Below are 24,433 nucleotides of genomic sequence, written 5' to 3'. Positions count from 1 at the left end.
TTTACATCATGCAAATGAATAAAATGTATGTTGAATTCAGGCCATTGGTACAGAAGTCTATACAGGTGGAAAGCTGCAAGTTGTGCTGAGCTACAGTGAATTTAGGTAGCAGATGTTTGTCAGGGTCTGCTTTTTAATTTCATAAGGGAGTTGAGGCCTTCATGCTAGACATTCAGGCCAAATCTTGAGCTGCTTCATTTAGCAGCTTTCCAGGAGCTGCTGCAGAAATGCAAGAATGTGTTAACACTGCCCACTTTGTGATTTGAAGTCTGGCTTGGCTGATACTATATATAAACCAATTTCCCTGCCATGGGTTGGAATTGGAAACAACTTTAAAAAAAATCCAAAACCCAGGGAAAATGCATGCTACTCTGGGAGAAGAAAATAATTCTGGTAAACAGTGATCAGCTGTACGCAATGCTCTTCTGAAACACTACTTTGTTCATAGCAAAAAAAAAAAAAAAAGAAAAGAAAAAGCACACAATGAGTAATGCCTTAATTACCAGATCAACGGAGATCCTGCTCATCCTGTTCTTCACTGTTTACAGACGGGTGCATTACAATGAAATAACATCGGAGTGTTTTTGTGTCTAGTGATGCATAAACTTAATTTCCCTCATGGGATAAATAAAGTAAATCATGCAATATCTCATTGATTGATTGATTGATTCATTCATTCATTCATCACATTATTTTAAAGGAAAAACACTGGTGAAATTTGTAAAATTTTAGCATACGCTGCATTCATGGACTACTAGAACATTTTTCCTGAACAAACAACTAAACCAAAGACAGGAGTTTTAAAATGTGCACATGAAAAAAAAATACCATAGTCGTGAATAAAAATCCACAATAAAATCTTAGATCTTGCTCAGTCGAGTTTCCTTTTAATCGTGTCCAGGGGATTTCTTTAAAGTCGTTATAATTACAACTGTTTAAATTGGGTTTGAAGGTAGCATAAGGTCACGCCTTTGCTTAGTTTTGATTGGCTTTCCTTTACCAGCCGTCGTTTCTTATTGGCTGCTGCCGGTCCATTGAACCCCTCCTCTACCTTTGTGGATTTCATGCGCTCCGGATGAAACCGTTTTATTGTTGTTCCCCCCGGCTCGCCGCAGTGAGCCCTTCCACCTCGTCCCACGTTTGAATACAACGGAGGACAATAGACTCCACGGAGGGAACTTTGGTGTCTGCATCGAACCGAGGGACAACTATTTAACCTGAATGGACTGGCAATACTTCACTGAAAAGCAACTAAAGGTTAAGAATACGATCCATCACCGCGGAGCACTGTGTCGGGGACCGAGCGTTGTCTGAGATCTACCCAGACATGGTTCACTGTCAGCCGGGATCGTCAAGGACACTACGACCGCTTCTTTGAACTTTTACAAACCAACACCGAGAAGAAGGCATCGGGGATAAGAGCTCGTATTCTGCTGTTTATCAGACAGTAAAGGGGGTAAGGGAGTTTTAATTATGCCTGACCAAATCACAGTGTCTGAGTTTGTGGTGGAGACCAATGAGGACTACAAGTCACCCACCGCCTCCAACTTCACCACCAGGATGTCCCACTGCAGGAACACGGTGGCCGCACTGGAGGAGGTGAGTGCAACGGGTGGGAATGCAAATACACCTTTTTTCTTTAGTGCACTATTTCCCAACTGTATTGAGTCATAGCACTTGTAAATTAAAAAAGAAAAAAAATCTGTGCATCACTGAAGTTTAATTATCCTGTCTGTATACATTGTGGTCATGGATAGAAGTCAATATAAATATATTTGAACCAATTAAAAGGAATTGCATATTTTCCCTTACATTTTCAATACATAAAAATCAAATTAATAACATCCATTCTTATTGTATTTGCTAACTAATGTGCAGCTATCAAAATGGTTATAAATGCAGACTTACTGTATTATATGAGTGAGTGTACATTAACATTCAAACAAATGGATGCTTTGCATACACCTTTTGGTGTGTAGTGACTTAACAAGATCAGTAAGTATATGCTGCTGCTGTCCATTTTTTAAATTGTTGCATTACACTGTGTGTGTGTGTGTGTACACAGAGAAGCACATTTCCATGCAGGTTTTCTGAAGAAGGGCTTCCGTTTCCTTCCCCATCAGCGTCCTTCTCCTTTGCTAGAGTTTCCCGACTTTGTGTGCTCCACGACTTAGAGCCTCGCCCAGCCCCGGCGGTAAAAATAGAATTTCCCACATGAGCTGGTTGGCAGCCAGTGGTGTGTATATGTGTTAGTGTGTCTCTGCCTCTGGAAGATGTCAGGTGACCAAGGCCGGTTGATCACTTCCTGTCTGCAACTGTTTTACCTGTAAGCAAACAAACTGGAGAGGAACCTCTGAGAAAGAAAACAGAATTCACTTTTAAGCTATTACGTTTTTTTTAATTAGTACCATGACAATACTTTTTGCAAAATACTAGTTGTGGCGGCGGGCTATCGGATAAACACTGATGCTCAAGTCGCACGGTGACAAAATATCACTTGAGCTGCCCTGTGTGCAGCTCAGCATTCAGTCCGACAAGTGTAACAAGTAGCAAAACCATAAGCGCCATTAATCCTTTAATGCTCACCTAACTGAGGTCGCTTCAGGTTGTGACGTCATGCTGGAAGGTAATTTGAATTTCAGTAGTTTCACAATTCCTTCCACCTTCCCATTGTGTAAACATTACCAAGAGAATAGCCTTTTTTTTTTTTTTTTTTTTAAAACGTAAAGCTAATCCACATCTGGGCTCTGTGTCAACAGCTTAAACTGTCTGAGCTTCTACACCTCGCTTTATTTTTACACCGACAGACACCTGCTCAGGCTATCGGGCTCTCCGCTGACATCATCACCTGGCCACCATTGTTGCTGGTTTATGATGAATCTGCTTTGGGGGTTACCTTTCTTGCACTCAGTTCAGCGTGTGAAATTTGTGGAGACCGACCAGTGGGTGCGTTTTGAATAGATTAAAAGACAGGTTTGTCGCTGTTGACTCTGCTCAACTGTTGTTCCGCTGACATTGACCTCAAGCTCAGCCGACACAAGGCTTTATTGTTAGCTGTTAGCTCGGTCTGCGGTGGTACACTTGGTGAACGATTCCATTTATTGTGGTTTGCTCTCCAAACAATCACAAATGCACATTTTGCATCACTTATTGACTGTTTTCTTGATAGGAACTTTGAAGCAGTAATCTAAAGAAGATAATTGCTCTCAACTTAGTTCCAACCTTCTCGATTTAGCTTCCAAGAAGGCAAATCCTTTAAGTGATGACAATGCGTCTGTTTGAAGGTTTTTCTTGGGTTGCAATGTGCTAACAAAGGGGATTAATCGGTTTGCCTTGTGTGATTAATGCACAAATCTGTTCTACCAGATGGCTTGCAAACTTCCAGTTTGCTCCGAACGGACACGACCGAAGTTTTGCAGCAAGTAGAGAGCAACTCGGACAGGAGCTTATCTCTCATTTCTCCGAAATTGTTTGCGAAACAAGTGCAGTTCATAGAGCCCCTATATGTGTGTTTGCACTCGTGTGTGTTGATGCTTGTAAAACCAGCATGGTAAAAACCAGTTCATCCATTAAACAGGATGTCGACCCCCCCCCCGTTTGTACTTCTGTAAAATTTTTCTGTCTCCACTTTTTTCACAGATCTCCTAAAAAAATATAGATGGAAAAATGTCTGAATAATTAGAGGTTGTGTATTGTGTGTCTTTACATGTAAAATTATGTGACCGCACAAGTTCCATTAGAAGAAGTAGTTGTCAATATCCCCCCCTCAGGGGTTGAGTTGACCTCCTTGTGAAGTATTGATCTTGGTTAAAATGCTCCTCGCTGACCTCTGGGAAGATTTGCTACAGTTACTTAAGGTTGTCAAGCACAGCAACACCCAAAGTGATTTGTTCTCCAGCTGGCCATCATTTCATCCAGCAGAGCTTGCTTTCACAGCGGTATGCCAGCTATGCAAAGCTCAAACAAGTTGCCTCGCTGTTGATTTTGTAGCGGGACTACTGTCGGAATACCTCTGGGAATCGGGGACGGTATTCCCAGCATCAATTAGGCAACTGCTGGCACTGACCGTGAATACCATACCAGCCTTTCAGTTTCCAGATGATTGCATAACACATAGCAACGTAATGAAGCTCGTTAAAAAGCAAGTAGCTTTCTATGAACTAAAGAGAGTTTATGAGCTCCTTCTATAACCACAATGAACCCACAATCGTGGGACCGCTCAATTTCCTAACTCGATTCTGGTCTCTTGTGATACCATCTTGCCAGCTGGCCACACTTAATATCTCTCGGCGCTACACGACTGTTATTGTAGCTCACCGCTAGCAGGTACTTAAACGTCTCATTCAACACGATCTATTTTATAAGCTAATCTGATGATGACACGAGGTGGCAAGTGTTCCCTCGTACGTCTTGACCATGTGTTGGTTTGACATCTTGTGTTGTTTCTGGGATTTCTACAGCTCAGTTTCTTCCGCCCCTTTCAACGTTTGGCGGGAACGATAGCGGCCACGCTGGGAGTAGCAGCTGCTGTCTTCGAACAGGTGGCTCAGTGGAAAGTTTTAACAAGGATCCAGACACGTGGATTATCAATTGGCGGTGAAATCCTCATCTAATAGTCTTAGAGACACATGGATGGGATAGGATGGGATGGACAAGCACTCCCACATATTGCCTAAATGGTCAGTCGGTCCCAAGTGAACAGATATGGCCAGTCTTGAGTACATCTCCTAAGGAGCTTAATGCTCCCTCTAATTGAAATAGGATTCGAGAAGGATTAGCTCAGTGTTTGCGTCTGGCTTCGGACATACATATCCAACACCGTTGATAAATATCCCCAAAAAATAAGAATGTGGTTGTTCTCAGACATTTAGCTTACTTGGCTACTGGTTTTACACGTTTTTAATTCCTGTGGGGTTCTTGGTTTGAGATCAGCTCATACTGTCGAGTTGGCGTTATCATGCAGAGACAAACTATCAAGGCCTTCATTATGCGGATGCTTTCTCTGTGGCTCCTTCAGGGCCAGGGTAAAGGTTACCGTCTGGACCCAATCAGTGTAAAGCCACAATCTTAACCAGGGGTTTAGAAGAAAAGTTCAAACACTTGATTCAACCATGGTGAATGAGACTTGAAGGGCCAGGGGGGGTACTACCTACTTATTAGCCCAAAAAGAGGTTAGGGGTTGGACACTCGCGGCATTTGGTGGCGGTCAAAAGCATATGACACGCTCCTCATCCATCAGTCTGTCCTCTACCAGATTCTCCGAGACAACCTCTGTTGCTGGCTATTGTCCTCTGACAGGCGGGGCTTCTTCTTTAATGAACTCCACCATTGATTTGTCGTCCGCAACACTCGAGTGGGAGGGTGAGTCCTTATGTGTTGTTCTCCCGTAGTCACTTTCACTCAAAGATATGACCCAGAATCTCTCTGGGGATCATTTTACCTTAAATTAAGGGAGTCGGAATGAATTTGTCACATTTGACATCAGACCAAAGAAATGTGATTATAGTAAAGTAAAAATAATTGAAGATTCTAGCAATACGTTATCTTTATCATTACACCTCTGGACAAGAAACCTAAGACGTTGAAATGACTGAACAGTACATTGTGGCACCTGGTCCACAGAATTATAAAATAATACAAAGTATCATCTGCATTTTCTGTTATGGCTTCACGATAAATGGCTTGCTTTGATATCAAATTCCACCGATGAATCCAGCTGTCACAAGATTATTGCTTTTCGGAGAAACCGAATCCATCAGCTATCGCAAAGTTGCAATATTGGCATACTCCAGCCTTCTCCATTTTCTTCAGACTGTAACACTGCTTGATACTGCAGTCGATTAGAAACCGACAAGCAAGCCCAATTCCCCTTGTGATTCTCCCGAACGCTGTCACGCTCCATTTAATAGTGCGGTAAGAGCTCCCGCTACCGCTCTGACACCATGGGGTTGATGCATATGTTCATGCGAAAGAGCCAAAATGACTCTCCAAGGTGACATCCGCTGTTTCCCCTTCCCAAAAAAACCTTGGCACATTTCATCCCAACAAATATACTTTTATGAGTCTCCTGCTGCTTTATTACCTTTTTAAAATAGTACTCAAAGTATACAAGGTGCTACCAGGTTTCCACGGTCTTCTGGATCTCGCAATTTGGTTTGAAATATGCTCACCTTTGCTTAGAATGATGGAAAAGTTTTGATGGAAATACCTCAGTCTCCTGGGAAAACCAAACGAAACAAATGGCCCGCCCAGGTCCTTGTAAAATGCGAAACGTCTCAGCAGTGAACATGAAAGTTTGTTTTCTCTTTGCACTGCAACTGATGTTGACATCCTGCCGTTACTTTTGACATCTTGCGGCAGGGCCTGGAGCTACTGCTCACTTTATAGTGAACCATAAAGTACTACCAGAAGCTAAGTCAAACGTTTTAACTTTGGAGTTGTGCAGAAAGACCTTGACTGTGATGAATCCTCAAGTAGACAGAGGACAAAGGCTTCCTGGTTTCTACACAAATGTCTGGGAGACTCATGGACTAGCAGTCCTCAGACTTTCCAATGCCTTACCTGGGAACAGAACATGTTTGTAACAGCCCGGCTGTAACGTTGTCTCATCTCCTCAGATTTCTGCCCGCGGGATTCTTCCGGGCCAGCAAGGTGGAACTGTATATTTGACATATGTTTTGGATGAGTCATAGCTTTTCCGCAGGACGAACACTGCTGTGTTTACACTGACTGAACTGTGGAAAGCAGTTTTTCCTGACCAGGAGAACACAGGTGGAGAACAGCCACGCAGTGTCTGGCACATATTAAGCAGTCCGTGTTTATATACTCCGCAACATCTTGACTTAAAAGTTACAAGATGTCTTCTCCAATAGGCACGTCCAGCAAATAAATGGGATAATTAAATGCGAGACTGCTGCCTTCTCATTACCTGGTATCATCGACCTCACATGGGAGACTTTTTACTCATGACTGCCTTGGGTTAAGTTAGCGTTAGCCTTGTAAAGTATTGCTCTGTTTTGTAGTTTGTGTTTCTGTGAATCCAGAATGCCAACCAGGCCTTTGAGGAACGCGTAAGACCATCTTGAATTACAGACATGTTGTCATCGCAAGGTACTTAAGTGGTACAAACAATGAAGCCGGGTGGCTTGTCTGCATGCAATCATCCAGGAATGTTTTCAGACAAACGGAGAGAAGAAGAACATGAGTTGAACAACTGGATGGAGCTGTTGTTGTCAATGATAGCTCATTGTAAAGCCTTGAATCAGCAAAAATATTTTACTATCATCTCCAAGACTGGAGTGGTAAGCCCAGAGACCAAATGTTAGCTAGTCATTATGTTGAGTGTTCAGACTTGGCAGAAGTTCACAATCAACTGAAATCTGTTCCTTAGATTGGATGCGGCTTGGAGATGAAGTCGTGATTTGCAATTCAGTTCGGTTACAACAGACTTAAGCAATCCCCAAATAGTTGTACAAGAGCCAAAGTTTTCACTTGTCCTACTCATACCTTACTCACAAACTCAGGAAACGTTCAACTATGAGTAAATGGATCTCCATGGCAACGGCCCTCATGACCCACTGTAGATGTCCCGCAACAGATGGTGCCTGATAATCAAAACGTTGATAGTCATAATGATGTCAGGTATTATTTTGGTTGAGTCCGAGATTTTCATTTATCGCCCACGAGCTGCTTTCGAGGGAAATGCTAACAATGCAGTGATCGTCTTTTGTCAAGCAGCTTCTATTGTGTGAAGATTCTCCGATTTTTGGAAGCCTCAGAGGCGACGGAATTCCCCCGGGAATAGTTTCTGGGTTAAAACCAGCTAATTTTAGATCGGAGGCCCGCGTTCCAAACAAGAGGGCCGAGTCACTTCCCTCAAGCCTGCAGAGTGCAAACAGCCATTGATTCTTTCGCTTTGGGAGACTTTGCCGGAGAGAATTTGCCTCCTGGCTGAATCTGTGAGCGACCGTGTGTTACAGCTTGGAATGGTCAAATTGATTCGGAGGGTGATTACTTGTTGAGGTCAAATAGAGGTTAAGCTGGCCCATCAGCTAACTGATAGATGGAGCTTCTTAGCTAATACGTGACATTTGAGGTTATGAGGTAATTGGTCCACAAAAGCTGCTCTTAAGGTTAAATGTTTTTTTTTTTTTTTTTGCCAATACGGATTTAAAGCCTTCACATATTTTTCAATTTGCAGTATCTGTCTTTATTGTATACATTAAACTTAATGATTGTATTTGTCTGTTGTATTGCTCAGACTGAGGAAAAAGATTTTAATGATTGGTTCTATGGTTATCATCATCATTTTAGTTTTCTGTACTTTTCCGTACAAAAATAACAAGGAAAACTGGTTTGGCTCAGAAAGTTTTTTGTTTTTTTTTTACTTTTGTACACTTGTGTGAAGTCTGAGATGGGGAATTTCTCTCTCACTGTGACAGATCGCAACTAATTGGATAATGACACATGACACAAATGAGTCATTTAACAGGCGCCTAAGGAAATAAAACCGCAGCTTTTATATGCACCGATTATATATATGTAAACAGAATGTAGACATTTGGTGCTTTATTTTTTCTCCACCCATTTTCTATAGCGTCTCTTGTCTTCATTTTGATTGCGGTTGAGTTGGAGTCTATCCCAACTCTCTTTGGGTGAGAGGTGGGGGTACACTGCAAACACCTATAGACAAACCAGCAATATGAAAGTGTGTGTGTGTGTGTACAGTGCTGTGCATACTGTTCCTGAATGGGAGTCATTGTGCCATTCTTGTATGCAAAGTGTCTGGAGCATCTGATACGTGTTAAGCAGATAGGGGGGGAGCAAGTTAGGTAAACATTGCTTTTTCCCGCTTGAGCAGACATACTTAATAAGGTCTCCTCAAAATCGCCCCGTTTCCTTCGAGGTACAGTGGCGTATTGTCTCAGCTGCATTTATTGACTATACAATCATCAGCCATAATATTAGCTTGACCTGCACTATATTTTGAAATTACAATCCAAATATGAGAGTTCTCACAAGAATTCTGTATTTCCAAATTTAGTAATGCAACTTGTGTTGTCATGTCGAAAGAATTTAACACCATTGTGCTTATTTTGGTTCTCTCATTGAGGACGTTCTGGATATTCCAAATTACTGTTGTCGTAGCAGCTCACACACGAAGAAATTCACACAAGCACACATCCCATAAAATAAATACAATAACTGTGGGGAGCATGTCTATTTTTAGCGCTGCCTTGAATAATGCATTACTTTGCAGTCAGTGTAGATACACAGCACACAAAGTGGGCTCTCCGCATGCATGCAGAGTGAGAAGTTCAAAAAAGCAACACTTAAATGTCAATCAATGTCATTTCCAGAAATCTCCACTATTAGTTTGTGTGTTTTTTATTTGAATGAAATCCTCCTTGTCCCACATTTTCTTCTTTGTATCCATTTCAGGCCTTAGATGTGGACCGGAGCGTTTTATACAAGATGAAAAAGTCGGTGAAGGCCATCTACACGTCTGGTTTGGGTGAGTTTTGTCATTTTTTATTTTTGGGTCATGTTTGCTGTTACAGCTAATGTGCATCGGGGTCAAGCAGGGACAATAATGCACCCCGACAAGGTCCGCTTCTGTAGTCCCAACACGTACATATTCCGCTTCAGACATTGGAACGTCTGTTCTGATTGGCTGAGTGTTTTCCAGCGTCTTTTGTGTGACCTGCCAGAGCCCCCGCTGATGGCGAGAAAGCCAGCGAGTCAGGGGCGAGAGACATGCGAACAATGTGCTGAGCACATCTTTGGGTGAACACTGCGAGCTCTGTTGTGGTCCCCGCGACAGCTGTCTGATCCCGATTCTCAAAGGAACAGCTGGGAGGGCCGCCGAGGCGCGGGCGGACACACGGCTGCTTTCACCTCCCGTCACGTTATTAACACGCATCGCTGGAATTGCGTCTTTGTGCTGTGACAACTAAAAAGAGAAATCCCTGTGTTTACAGTAAAAACATGATTTAAGCCACTGGGCTGCTGGGCTAGTTTAACCAACTGAGCCTCGGTATTAGAAAATCGATCTACCCGGATTCTTATTTGTTTATAATACAAACAAGTCAGATCCATGAAACCTTGTGCGGCCATTTTTTTTTTTTGGTCTTTATAATGTAAATATACAGAGGCCTGTTTATGTAAACGCTATCTTGCTATGTTAGCATTAAAAGATAATAAAATTTTGGCTGAGAAGTAAATCAATCCAGTATTATTAAAGCCAACATTCTGATAGTTCTTAAGTGCTTTATTGCACATTTCTACAATGACAACTAAACTATAAAAGCTCACGCTGGTGCAATGTACTTTAATTTAAAAAGTTAACTCAAAAGTGTTGAGATCAGGTCACACTTTATGTTTGACCCTTGGAGATTTTATTACGTGCGACTGAATGGAAACCAAATTTGTTGTGTTGCTGCTCACCAGTGGCAAAAAAGCAAAAGGGAATAAAAAAAAAAAAGTCTTTGTAGACCACACATATGGTAAAATGTTTAGTCAAACAAAGTCGTGACTTAACCTTGTGTCTCAAATTAGACTTCTCTGATGTGTTTTTGCACTTACGAGTGACTCAGAAGCTTTCAGCTAATAAGTGCATATCTGCCGACAGACTACCCACAGACATGATGTGATGCAGCTCCATCTATAAAACTGCACCGATGTTGTCTGCTTTGTGTCTGTGTGTGTTTGTGTGAGTCACGGCCGCGTCGCTCCAGGTGTGCTTTAGTGCTCACCTTTGCATTTTAACACTCCTCCTCTTTCCTTGAAGCGCTAACCTCTAGTGCTTTACACGCAGACATACACGTCATATTTCCTTGTGATGGTTGTCATGGCAACATCCCCCCCTGAGCGCCTTCCCAAGCTCTGCTGCTGTCCTGATTATATTAAATGTTCCCCTTTTCATCCAAGATAGCTAAGGTGCACCAATGGAAGATTCAGGTCACTAATTTGTGTATTTTTAGGATTTTTCTATAAATTAATCAACATTTGTATTTTGTGGTGTGCCATTAGATTCATTTTTTGTGTATTTGTAGCATCTGTCAAAGCTGACCTGAATATATGTGTGTGTGTGTGTGTTTTTTTTTTATTCAGCTCACGTTGAGAATGAGGAGCAGTACACTCAGGCCTTGGAAAAGTTTGGAGAAAATTGTGTGTATAGAGACGATCCCGATTTGGGCTCAGCGTTCCTCAAGTTCTCCGTCTTCACCAAGGAGCTCACTGCGCTCTTCAAAAACCTGGTAGGTAAAATCCACTGGGGAGAGAATTTCCATTTTGGCCATAATTGTCTCAAATGCCTGAAGGCACACACTGAACACCGTATGTGTGTGTGTGTGTCATCTAGTTCCAGAACATGAACAACATCATCACCTTTCCTCTGGACAGCCTGCTGAAAGGAGACCTGAAAGGAGTCAAAGGGGTAAGTCAGCTACTGGTGTCACTTTACAAGCAAACTTTTATGAATGGGATGGATGACAAACTGGGAGGATTTTTGCCGAATCAGCAACAAAACTAAAATCACAAAGGCAAAGTCAGTTCTCCCATATTTACTCGTTGTTGCATAACACTTGTTACTTGTGACCTCGTGACCTTTTACTCCTTGTCTTTGCTTAGCGGCTGGCGCTACAGTGACAATATGATGAGATTAAGTCAGCTCCAATGAGGCTGGTAGCTATGGAAACGTGTCCCCGTGACCTCCAGCCGCACGGTCCGTCTCGCTATCTCAGAACTGTTTGTCTCTCCTTGTTCTTTTTTGTCGATGTTTTCTCCAAGCGTCTGACATGGCTTCCTGTCATTGTTCTCGCAACCCTGCACCGCTAGCCCCCCCCTCCCCTTTAAAAAAAAAAAAATCCACAGCATTTCTACTCGTAATGCTTCACCACTTATAGTTTTTTTTAATAATTCAGTACAATGGAGTTCATTAAAATTCTGCCCGTTAACTTATTGCTCAAGACAATATTCAGAAGTTTCTTATTCCCGTATTCCCAGCCCTCTTCTCACCTTCATCATCATCTTCCTCCTTCTCCATTATCGCCCTGTATGGCTTTCCCACGAGACCGACCTGTCAGCAGATGGGGAAGCGGTGTCGTGTCCAGACTCGCTTGACAAGCCGCCGAAGCCATAGGGAGAAAAAGACAAAGTAACAACTCGACTTGAACGTCACGAAAGAAGGACTGGGGGGTAAAAAAAAAAAAAAAAAAAGTCGAGAACTCGGTGTAATAAATGTCACTCATGGAGGTATTCAATGTGGAGAAATGCCACGCAATTTAATTTTATTAAACCAACTCTAATTTTATCTGTTCATCATAGAGAACAGCAATTTTTAAAAATTCAAAAAGTACTGAAAACAAAATATGGCTCTGTAGAGTAACTTGCAAATTAAAGCAGGAAGTTTTGGACTTCCCAGTTTTGTGGAATGCAGGATTAATTTCCTGCTGGTTAATGTTTTCCACAAACACGTCAATACTCACCCACTACTCTCGTCAGTAGTAATACCAATGCCTTGCTAGTGACTAATTTAGCAACCTTTCTAGCTTTTGGCTCAGCAAAGAAAAAAATATTCCACGTCATCTTTTCTCCTTTGGCCACCCAAGACAATCTGGACTTTGTTTGGGTTAGCTCCCGCTCCTACTAAAATGACCACGCATGAGTTCCCGCAGGACCTGCTGGTGTCCCTCTTAAAGATAAACAAGCTTAATACACTCCCAGGCTGCGGAAAATGAAAAGTGCTGAGTCTAAAAGTCAGTTGTGCAAACGGGAGGGATTTTCAAAGTGGACGCCAGCATGATGTCATGCCATCCCATGCTTTGGATGGCCACTGTAGCATCATCTGTGTTTGCACAAGTAAGACGCGAGACGAGAAGGGCGTTAGTGGTTCTGAATGGAGTCCAGCTGAACCTCGTCTCGTTGTGGTCCGGCCGCTGGTGAACCACCCACTCCTGCTTACCGCTTGAGATTTTTAGATAAAAATGATTTGTCCATTTTTTTGTATGGTTACTTTGTCTTGGCAAGATTGGACTATGACAGCTGAATTTGGGTGAAAGGCAGACTACACCCTTGGCATGTTGCCAGCGGGGGGGGTGCTTGTGATTCGGCGGGAATTGATCTCACGCCAGTTGTACGGAAGTCAGAAATGTGAACCACTACACTGCCTTAGCTTGCACATCCTATTTTTTATTTTTTTTTTATATAAAGAACCTTGGTGCTCTTGTTGGATCTATTTTGAGTACTTTGTAGATGGACTCTTGCCCAAGTACAAAACCTGGTCTCCACTGGTGCTGACCTTGCTGCACATTCAGCATGGAATTGGGAAAGATGGTAGATTTGCTAATGGAAGCATTTTGAAGGGCATAACACCATGTTCTAGCTTTGTTCCTGAATTCCAGCCAAAATGGGAACAAGGGTACTAAATGCTGCTTCTCCCAGAGGGACTATTGTGCCCCCGTTTTGGCCTTTTCTGCCAAGCCATGCCCACGTATGATATTTTTAGCACTTTCTGTTTTTCTCGTGTCTCCGGCTGTGATATTTCCTTCCATCTTGCCCCACTTTGCAGTTTGTTTTATCAGCTTCCCGTTGGCTCTAAACTTTGGTTTCCCCGGCTACTCTTCAAATGTTCGGTGAGTGGCAGAGTGCTCTTAGATTTGGTTCAGTGGACCAAATCTGATCCCGGGGTTTGAGAAGTTGAGCATGCCACTCACTCCTCTGCAGCTTGTGGAAATCAAACAATGGCACTGCAGCGTCAATCTAAAATCAGTTTGATATGGATCAAATTCTTTGGTAGTTTCATATTTCCGAATTGACTGTGATTGTGTCGACTTGCATCGGATCTAATCTGCCTTTAATCAGCACGGCAACAGCGGGGATGCTGTTTAATCAAAAGTTGGTTAAAGCTCACCCTTGACAATGAGAAATCAGCGTTGCTTGTCATAGGCGTGACCCAAGGGGAATTTAATGTCCTCCAAACAATCGGGCCTCCCTGCGCCCTGCTGAGACAGCATCTATGCACGGAAGGGGGATTCCCTTGTGTCGATTCTCATCGTCGCATACACATTGAATTTGCTCATTAGTCAGTATGGAAGCTCTCAGCGTGTCTGCTCAGTGGAATTCCTGTGTGTGTCTGCATAGCCATGGTTGCTTTGTCTTTCACTATTCTTCATTCTAAATATTTTTTTGGGTTGACTAATCAGCATGGATTGGCCAATCTTGTATTTATTTGTTTGTCAAAGTTACTGTAAATTTTTTGTATTTGTAACATCAACATAAATGTCTTTTTTTTTTTTGACACACAGGATCTGAAAAAACCTTTTGACAAAGCCTGGAAGGACTACGAAACTAAAGTGTAAGAAGACAGTTTTATCCAATTTGTTTTGAAATGTGTCTCTCCCTTGCTTTAACACCTCCATTGTGATTTTCTCTCACTTTAACAATATTGTAAATAACCTCTATCCGCATGCCTCCCCCCCTCCCCTCACTGAAAAGTCTTGTGCATGCAAAAAGATGTTTATAGCTTTTGATATATATCTTACAAGCTGCAAAGGACATTCTTTACTGAAAGGGTAATACTGCTCGTCTCTCCAAAACTTTTCCAATGAGACAGTCGGGTCTTGGTGCCAACATCAAGTATTCAGCCTGATGCTGCATGGCATTAGTCCACCATCAGTAAGGTCAAGTTGGAATGGAAGTGAATGGATTCTCGTCATCAGTTGAACAAGCAGTGTCTTGGCTTGTGGCCAAACAGCCTGGCAACCGTGTTTCGGGATTAGCCATCATGATTTTGTAAAACACGGTCATAGCTGAGGACGCATGTGCTGACACAGCGTAATCCTGTCAATGGAAGCCTCCCATGTGACAGGTAAAACAGCTGCTGATGTTCAGACAGAAGCTGAAAAGTAGTGACTTGATATGATTTTTTTTCTTCGTTAGCATTGCTCAGACGTGCTGCAATATTTCTCCGATTGGCGATCCAAAGCTGCTTTTATTTATTTATTTATTTATTTATTTATTTATTTATTTATTTATTTATTTGCAAAAGAATTGCATGGAAATGGAGCCACCCCTCCATTTTGTGGTCCAGTTATGTTTCAGTCATTGCCTGCAGAAGTGCGCCCCATTGTTGGTCTTTGTGTAAAATCACTTCCAGAATTGCCAAGATGCACCCCTCACTTGCTTGCCCTCAAAAAAGTAGTTGTGATATTTCACAAAGACCTATTTATGGTGGGGGTTGAGGTTCCTCAAGTTCACCCCCTGCAATGTTCTTTGGCAGCACCAAGATAGAGAAGGAGAAGAAGGAGCACGCGAGGCAACACGGCATGATCAGGACGGAGATTAGCGGGGCGGAAATTGCCGAGGAGATGGAGAAGGAGAGGCGATTCTTTCAGCTGCAGATGTGTGAGGTTAGTTTCATTATCGTTGGGTAGCAATTTAAAAAAAAAAATGGCAAAGTGCCAAACATGTCAGAGATGTTTGGGAAAATAACACCTTTTACCAGAACTGTCATTATTTGATAAATATTCCAATCCAGAACGTGTATTTTTTGGAATACAGATTCTCGCTTCACATGTTTTATGATTGTAAAGTCAGAGCCGGTTTTGATTTAAGTTTTACTTTCATGAACTTGAAGGATAACATTTTTACTTTCAAGTGAAGAAGATGAATTGAAGAGGGTGGGGGGGGGGGAAATAAATGTTCCCTCTGGCTGAACCTTTGCCTAAGTGGGGCCATCTTGACTATTTTCACAGTATCTGCTCAAGGTCAATGAGATCAAAATCAAGAAGGGAGTGGACCTGTTGCAGAACCTCATCAAGTATTTCCATGCACAATGCAAGTAAGTAAATTCAATTTGGATTCTTGCAAAAACTATTTCACATGGATCTGACTGTTCTTCTGGTCCAGTTTTTTTCAGGATGGTCTCAAAGCTGTGGACAACCTGAAGCCTTCCATTGAAAAACTAGCCACAGATCTACACACAGTGAGAAATATTTTCTTGACACTTCATGAGCTGCCCTTTTTTGCATTTTCATTTTCTTTCATCTCATCTCCAGATTAAGCAGGTGCAGGATGAGGAACGCAAGCAGCTAACTCAGTTACGGGATGTTCTTAAAACGGCACTACAAGTAGAGCAGAAGGAGGTAACACACATACTCACACACACACTTAAATGTATTTTGCTGTGATCACTTTTTACATCTTGATCTTATCTGAAGTTTTCTCCTCTCTTTTACCGCCTCCTCAATTTGTGAAACAAGTCTAGAAGAGTAAGTGGATTAAAAAAAACAAAACATTCACTCTGTGTAGTTTCCTGTTTTTAATGTGTTGGTAGTTTTATTGTGGTATATTATCCAATACTATAGTAGCTTTTTTAAAAATTTTATTTAAATTGCAATTCTGTTGGCTCTGTGCATGTCTTCCGGTAAAAAAAATAATATCAATACAATTGTATTAGTGTCATCACAGGCCTTGAGATATTTACAGCTTCCAGACAGTACCACTTGACAACATCCACTTGTCAATGTTGACATTGATTACAAATATAAAACAAAAAAAGCTCCTATTATAGTCTTTGTGTGTGTGTTTTCCAGGAATCGCAGGTGCGGCAAAGCACTACTTATAGCTTACATCAGCCGCAAGGCAACAAAGAGCATGGCACTGAGCGCAGCGGCTATCTTTACAAGAGAAGTGATGGGTGAGTTGTTAAAAAAATAATAATAATGATAATAATTGTTTCACTCATTTGTTAAGGTGATCAGGTGAAACATGCCATGTAACATGTTTTATCTGTCTGCTGATGAATGTGTGGTGAAGGTTGAGGAAAGTGTGGCAGAAGAGGAAATGCACAGCTAAGAATGGATACCTCACGATCCCACACAGCACGGTAAGAAAACCACCACGACCTAGGCAAAAACTTTTGTCGTCAATTCAGATTGATCTATTTATTTATTTTCCGTCTTGCAGGCAAACAGACCGCCAGCCAAACTCAATCTGCTCACCTGTCAGGTGAAGCACAATCCAGACGAGAAGAAGAGCTTTGACCTCATATCACGTAAGACCAGGCTTTCTTTTTTTTATTCATCCCTTTTTTATCCATATTCTTGCCGTTCCCCATTTTTTCCTTCCTGCTCTCAAATTGGTGTTCAAAGGAAGTAGAAGGTCACAGCTGGGTAGAAAGCAGGATGGGGTTGTTATTTTATTTTTACCTCCAGCAAGGATGTTATCTTCTCATTGCTGCTTTACTGTTTTTGTAAAAAGGCCAATTAAAAAAGTACAACTCATTACAAAGCAATTTATTTCTTTTTTGTTTTTAGACGACAGAACGTATCACTTTCAGGCTGAAGACGACCAGGGCTGCCAAATGTAAGTGCCCGTTCCATTTTTTTTTTTTTCACGCTTCCGCCCAACTTCATCTTGTTTACCTCCTTTAGCAATTGTGCAGCTCCCATACTTCCTTTCTACCAAAGTCTGACACTTTGCTTTATTTTTATCTTCTACCCGGAGACTATTCACCCCACTTTCACTTTTTCTTTTGTTCCTTCACCTACTTTCTCCTCCTCCTCATCACTTCCCATGCAAATTTTCATTCCTCCTCCCTCCAGCTGGATCTCAGTGCTCCAGAACAGCAAGGAGGAGGCGCTGAACCAGGCTTTCAAAGGCGACCATCACGTCGGCGAGAACAACATCGTGCAGGAGTTGACCAAGGCCATCCTGTCTGAAGTGAAGAGGATGACGGGGAACGACGTGTGCTGCGATTGTGGAGCGCCCAGTAAGTGATGACAGTGGGAAATGATTGACAGCATATAAAATGGTATTTTGAAAATAAATATAAATAAAAATAATAATAATAATTAAATGTAATAATAAATTATATATATATATATATATATATATATATATATATATATATATATATATATATATATATATATATATATATATATATATATATATTTATTATTTATTTATTTAAATTAACTAATAAATAATAAATATATATATATATTTTAGAGTTTTACATTTTCTTGTTTTCTTTCCAGACCCGACGTGGCTGTCCACCAACTTGGGCATCCTCACATGCATCGAATGTTCCGGCATCCACCGGGAGCTGGGCGTCCACTACTCCAGGATCCAATCGCTCACTCTGGATGTACTCAGCACCTCCGAGCTCTTGGTAGGCATCCATAAATCTGGAATATTGTGGCAGGATGAAAGCATGCTTGCATTTTTTTTGGGGGGGAGGTTAAAATCTGATTGACTTAGCCTGTGGCTTTGGTCACATGACTCCTTGTGGTTAAGTGCAGGGTTTTGTTTAGGATGTCCATTGCATGCCTGATTTAAGTGTCGAATCAATGCGACGCTACTCTAACTAACTGCATTCCACAGCTGGCCAAGAATGTGGGGAATGCAGTCTTCAATGAAATCATGGAAGCAGGTTTAAGTGCCGAAAACGCAGTGAAACCCAACCCGGCCAGTGACATGTAAGTCTCCGCCGTGCTTATACGCATGACCGACACCTCTAATGAGCTGACACTCGTCACCTTCCATCAGGCAGGCGAGGAAAGACTTCATCATCGCCAAGTACACCGAGAAACGTTTCGCCAGGAAGAAATGTCCCGACTCAGCTTCACGACTCCACACGTTGTGCGACGCCGTTAAAGCTCGTGACATCGTTTCCCTCATTCAAGTTTACGCCGAGGGGGTGGACCTGATGGAACCCATACCGCTAGCTAATGGACATGTCAGTAACACCTAGTCACACTCACTGGTCACAAAATTAGGTCTAGGTCAAGCTGTGTCTTTTTTTGAGTGTTGATTTATGTCACGCTCAGTTTGTCCACTATGAAAGGTCTAATCTCTTGACGTTGTCCTTCAGGAGCAAGGAGAGACCGCCCTCCATCTGGCTGTCAGGCTGGTGGACAGGACCTCTCTTCACATCGTCGACTTCCTCACCCAGAACAGGTCAACAAAAACTACACAAGAGAAAAGCAGTTTTCTGAGAGTTCATTTGGCGAGCATTTATCCATGTGACATTTCAAAGGCTAATGTTGACGTTAGCTGGTGGACAGATGTCTCGAAATTTGATCACGGGTACAGAAAGTCATATTTTACTTCATCACAATCATTTTTTTTTGCTTTCTCTGCTTGCTTGCAGTTTAAATTTGGATAAGCAGACAGCCAAAGGCAGCACGGCGTTGCACTACTGCTGTCTGACTGACAACAGTGAATGTTTGAAGCTGCTGCTGAGGGGAAAAGCCTCCATAGACATCCGTAAGCAGAAAATATTTTTTTTCCTCTGTATTTATTGACACTTATTAGTATATATATATATATATATATATATATATATATATATATATTTTTTTTTTTCAATTTGATTGATTTCTTAAATTGCTTTTATAATTATTATTGAATTTTTGATTTATGGCCGCAATTTACTGACTCAGAAATCATCTCCTTGAGAAGTCTATATAAGGACATCATGCTGATTTTTTTCTCCCACAAACACACATCTGTGCGGTTTAGTTCCCAAGAGTTTCGGCTCCATGGCGACTCTTTCTCACAACACTAATCTTTCCTCTGTTGTGGCCTGTCATCTGCAAAACACTGATAATGACGACAGAGAGGCAGAGGACTCAAGTGTGGGAAACGGGAAGCAAATCGGGTCGAGTTTTTGCTCTGTTATTGACTCCACGTTCATCCGATCCACCCTTTCAGCTAACGAGGCCGGGGAGACGCCGCTGGACATCGCTCGTAGACTCAAACACCATCAATGTGAAGAGCTGGTGAGCGAGCTCACTGCTTTTAAGATCTCACCCGCCACATGCACACTAATTCTTTACATATTTTAGTTGAACCAAGCCTTGGCAGGGAAATTCAACGCGCACGTCCACGTGGAGTACGAATGGTGCCTGCAGCATGAAGACTTGGATGAGAGTGATGAGGATCTCGATGAGAAGGTGACAGTAATCCCGGTTGATTGGAAAACTTTTAAACACAAAATATTTTGTAGCATTAAGACATCTTTGTGCTCTCCAGCCCAGCCCCCACCGCAGAGAAGAGCGTCCGGTCAGCTGTTACACACCGAGCACAAACTCCCACCTGGCTAAGGACAAGCAACGCTCCTATCTGCCAAATTTGGTCAACAACGAGACCTACGGCACCATCGTAAACAACAACCCACCTCAGCCCGGTCTGCCCGCCACCACCTCTGCGCCACCGCTACCCCCGAGAAACCTTGGTATAAGAATTACAGTGTCTCTCTGTATTGCAGATTGCCCTCGTCGTAAAAATGGTTTCTCTGTAATGCTTTTGGCCTGTTAATAACGGACGTCTGACATCATGTCCGTATTTGGACGCCATGTACGTTTTGCAGCAAGCCAATTTAATTTCTTAAAGGAAAGTCTGTGTGATTTTGTATGTGCTACTAAAAAGCGTAGCATAGCTCCACTGGCCAACCGCACGGTGACGCGGCCGTCACAGACCCTCTTTAATAACGTTAGTGGTCTTCTGGAGTACCGCCAAGGAGCACGCCATTCCTCACTTTCACTCTTCCCCCTATTAGTGTCCCTCTCAATTCCACTCACGTATAATCACGTTACTCTTCCTTCTTTTGACGAGCCTCTGCTTCTCCCTCACTCGTAGTCCAGTTAGCGGGCCTCGGCGGGATGAATCAGCCCTCGTCGTCAGGCAGCTGGAAGCCAGCTTCCATAGACCTGGTTGGTCGGCAACGGTCGTCTTCGGATCCCCCCAACATGCACCCACCGGCGCCACCCGTTCGGCTCACCTCTACAGCAGCTAAGCATGACACAAGTTAGATATTATTAAATATTTATGAATCTTATTGTAAGCAGATCAGATAATGGATGAATGTATATTAAAAACGTAATCAGAGCATCATTTACCAGAGCTTGAATATGCAAAGATAGTATGTGAAGTAAAAGAGGTGTCACTATGTGCTACAGGTTCAGGCGCTTCTCCTGCAGGGAAGATTGACACAATGAGTTTACACTCCAAGTCAAGTCAAGGATCTGCTGGATCTAGAAGCAGTCAACAAAAGTCGTCGGCAGGGTGAGGACATAGGGGCATTATTTTATTTTATTTTATATATTATTATCATATATTATTATTATATATTTTTATTTATTTTTATTTTACACTATGAGAAACATCTCTTATTACGATTTCCGTTCTTATGGCCTTGTTGCCGTTTGACTTTCTGTTCTGCCTTCCATCCGTGAATCATTTATTTTCCTTCTGTTTTCCAGCAATGATAAAAGTTTCAACCGAACGCCAGCAAATCGGACAGCGTCTATCGAACGGCCAAGTGAGTAAACTGATAAAAAATAAAGGCAAATAGGCCTTGTGTGTGCAGGAAAACTTGATTACCGCGCAGTCCGATTAAAAAGCTACACGTCAGTTGTTTCTCGACCCGAAGGCTTGATAGTTTAAGCTGTGGAAGCGTGCAAACCTTGTTGTCTTTCTGATATCATTTCCTCTTCCTGGTGCAGCTAAGGAAGTGCCAGTATGCCCCCAGAACTCCATAGGTCACGTTCTACCTCCAGCTCACCACTCCAGGAAGCCCTACACTGTAAGTTCATCCCTCTTTTTGCCTCGCTCACTAGCTTGCATCGACGTCTCACCATGTCATCACCTTCTCAGAAGCACAGGCCGAAGCGAGTGAAGGCCATGTATAACTGTATGGCAGACAACCCTGACGAACTGACCTTCTCGGAGGGCGAGGTCATTGTGGTGGATGGGGAGGAAGACCAGGAGTGGTGGGTCAGTATCCCAAAATATGTTTGTGTCTTTCAATACTAGCAACACACAAATGCAGTGGAAATCGGATTTTAATACAATCTCAACGCGACAGTGAGTTTTTGCGGGTGACATTATCGTTCATATGAAAATGATGGAAAGTGCAAAAGATAACATCTCCAAAGGAGATCCTTTTTAATCATGTGCACTGTTTCCACGCTTTAATTAATCCGACAGTCTGTTCTTTGTTTGGGTTTAATTAGCAACAGTGTTCAGCAATTAACTGAATGTCTGTGTTTCAACAATAGCATCCGTTTATTTTTGGATGGAGAAAAAGAAGGCGTCTATTTGATTGGGGTATTTATTTGTTTAAATGGATAATGTAACCTGTGACTGATTAATACTCGGTATTTATCCGAGTCGAGGCCGCTATTTGGTGAAAATACGGTAATCGTCTTGTAAATGTACCCTCAAGACGATCCTTGGTCTCATTTCCACGGTAACCATGGTAGCGCCAGCAAAAAGCCATGAGCTCATCTTGAACCGTGTCTCACACACAAAAGCCTCTTCCCGCTCACCCCCCCCCCCCCCTTTACCACCATTCCCGCTTCCTCTGCGGAGCCCCTTGTGTGAAAGTGAACCAGCTGCAGCCGTCCTCACTGTCCCCCCCCCCTCCCACACCCATAAGGGTCTCTAACATCCTCTCCCAGCATTTAGCATTGTTAGCGCCGCTATGTTTTCTTGGCCAGTGCACAAATATATTCTAGCTTTGTTGTTTTCAGGTATAGAAATGGAGCTTTTCAATGTCAAGGTAATGAGCGGTCACATCTTAGACGCCTTGTGAAGTAATGAATCTCCTTGTCAGCCATGAATATGAAACACATATTGTATTTTTCAGACTTAAGTTGCTTCAGAGTCAAAGTCACACCAGTCAAACATGATTTATGAAGAAGAAAAATAAAGTAAAAGCTGCGGGAGAAGACAAACTATGAAAAAAAGTGACTTATAGTCCGAAAAATACGGTGCTTCACCCGAAACCCTTCTAGCAAGTCCACAAAAAACCCGTAAAAAATTTCCAATTTAGCTCCAATAGGTGTGTGCCGTTCGTATTCTGTATCCTTGACATTAAATAGTTGCCCTCATGTGGAGGAATGTTTTGTTCTCATATTCCCTTGTGGCCTTTCCTTTCCAGCTGGGCCATATTGAAGGAGAACCGATGAGACGAGGAGCCTTCCCGGTCACCTTTGTACACTTCATCGTGGACTGAAATGTCACTGCAGGGGAGGTCAGCAAGTCCCAGTCTTGGTGACCGTGATGACATTCAATGTGTTTTTGAACCGCTTGCTGTTTGTGACTAGAACACAATTGAAATGATTGTAGTGAAGGACATGTCACAATAAATGCACTTTCCCTTGCCGCGCCGTCACACATGATGGAAGGTTGTGCACCACTCAATTCCTCCTGCTCCTCCTCCTCCAGTTAGCAGGCCTTCACTGTACACGAGCAAATCAAAATCCATTTAGAGAGGAGGTTGGCGTCACCCTGCCACTTTACAAACATGCCCAACGATGGCAGGAGGCTTCCCACTCATACCATTTTGGGAGAGGAGAAAAAAAACAATTGTGTCACGCTTGCTCTGCCTTATAATGAAAAGTGAACAATAACACTTTATTTATTCGTCAAATGATGAGGCTTTATTTGGGTAATATATGTGCGTGTGCTCCACCTGTCATCTGCCTTATTAAGCAGCTAGGTAAATGTAAAAAATAGAAATGATTCATATCTGGACCCATTTTGAGTTTAAGTGCATTCTTATTTGGCCAATGCATAGAGAATAGTTTTGGATGGCAAAGAGACAAGAAGTTATTTTGTTCACTATATAATTAACCAAATGTAAATTGTTTGAATAATTAAACATGACTCCGTTTAGATTTTGCTAGAAATTACAAAGATCCTTTAGAATGCTGCAAAATTCTTCTCAATGTCGGACTAATTTTCAAAATGCAGAAAAAAAACACCAAAAATGTTCATTATTGTAATATATAACAACTTTGTTTTTTGAATCATTTACGGATACTCCGAATTTCGCCAGAATAAGAATACTTTTGAATGTACCTATATGTATGCGCTCATTCACGACACGTTACCATTCTGCCTTTACGTAGACTTTTCTTTGTGCGTTGACATTTCGATTGGCCCGCACAAGAAAAATGCACGCATAAGCGCCATTGACGCCAGTAGAATGTATGTGTTTGTGTTTTAGACATGTCAAACTCGTGGCTTTTTCAGCAACTAACATCCTCCTCCCTCCATTTGTGTTTTTTTTCCCCATATTAACACAAGCATTCAATGTAATTAAAATGTGTTGCAGAGCAACTGTGTGTATACAAAAGTCAACGTTCTGATGTAGGAGAAGGCATTTAAAGCTAAGCCTTGCTGAGTGTCTAGGAAAATTGCAGCTAATATTCATGGTGTTTATTCTGATTATTATTATTAACTCACTGGAAACAGGATGTAATCTATACATGTGTACATAGGTGTGTTATTTAAATGTAAAGAGACTGTGGGTAACACAGCTGGACTTTAGTGTGAGTGTAAAAATAACATCTGTTGTCATGATTGACTCTGTATGTAAATGGGAAATTAAACTGGAATAAAATAATCAAAAGAG

At 42.1% G+C, this 24,433-nt stretch overlaps 1 protein-coding gene across 1 annotated transcript; it reads left to right on the top strand.

Moving 5' to 3' along the window:
* Window positions 1-1,080: 1,080 nt before the first annotated feature.
* asap2a (ArfGAP with SH3 domain, ankyrin repeat and PH domain 2a) lies at window positions 1,081-24,433 on the top strand. Its single transcript, XM_049741471.2, has 28 exons — window positions 1,081-1,599; window positions 9,442-9,514; window positions 11,113-11,258; window positions 11,363-11,437; window positions 14,307-14,356; window positions 15,281-15,410; window positions 15,756-15,841; window positions 15,910-15,985; window positions 16,059-16,145; window positions 16,596-16,699; window positions 16,819-16,888; window positions 16,969-17,056; window positions 17,319-17,367; window positions 17,607-17,773; window positions 18,045-18,178; window positions 18,391-18,485; window positions 18,556-18,745; window positions 18,881-18,966; window positions 19,160-19,275; window positions 19,723-19,790; window positions 19,857-19,964; window positions 20,044-20,245; window positions 20,650-20,817; window positions 20,970-21,075; window positions 21,273-21,331; window positions 21,516-21,595; window positions 21,667-21,786; window positions 22,955-24,433. The coding sequence occupies exons 1-28, from the start codon at window positions 1,474-1,476 to the stop codon at window positions 23,027-23,029; spliced, it is 2,934 nt and encodes a 977-aa protein (XP_049597428.1). The 5' UTR covers window positions 1,081-1,473; the 3' UTR covers window positions 23,030-24,433.

The sequence above is a fragment of the Syngnathus scovelli genome, chromosome 14 (assembly GCF_024217435.2).
Source record: "Syngnathus scovelli strain Florida chromosome 14, RoL_Ssco_1.2, whole genome shotgun sequence".
Lineage (NCBI taxonomy): Eukaryota > Metazoa > Chordata > Actinopteri > Syngnathiformes > Syngnathidae > Syngnathus > Syngnathus scovelli.
The sequence above is the reverse complement of the archived record's forward strand: the minus strand, read 5'-3'. Positions and strand labels throughout refer to the sequence as shown.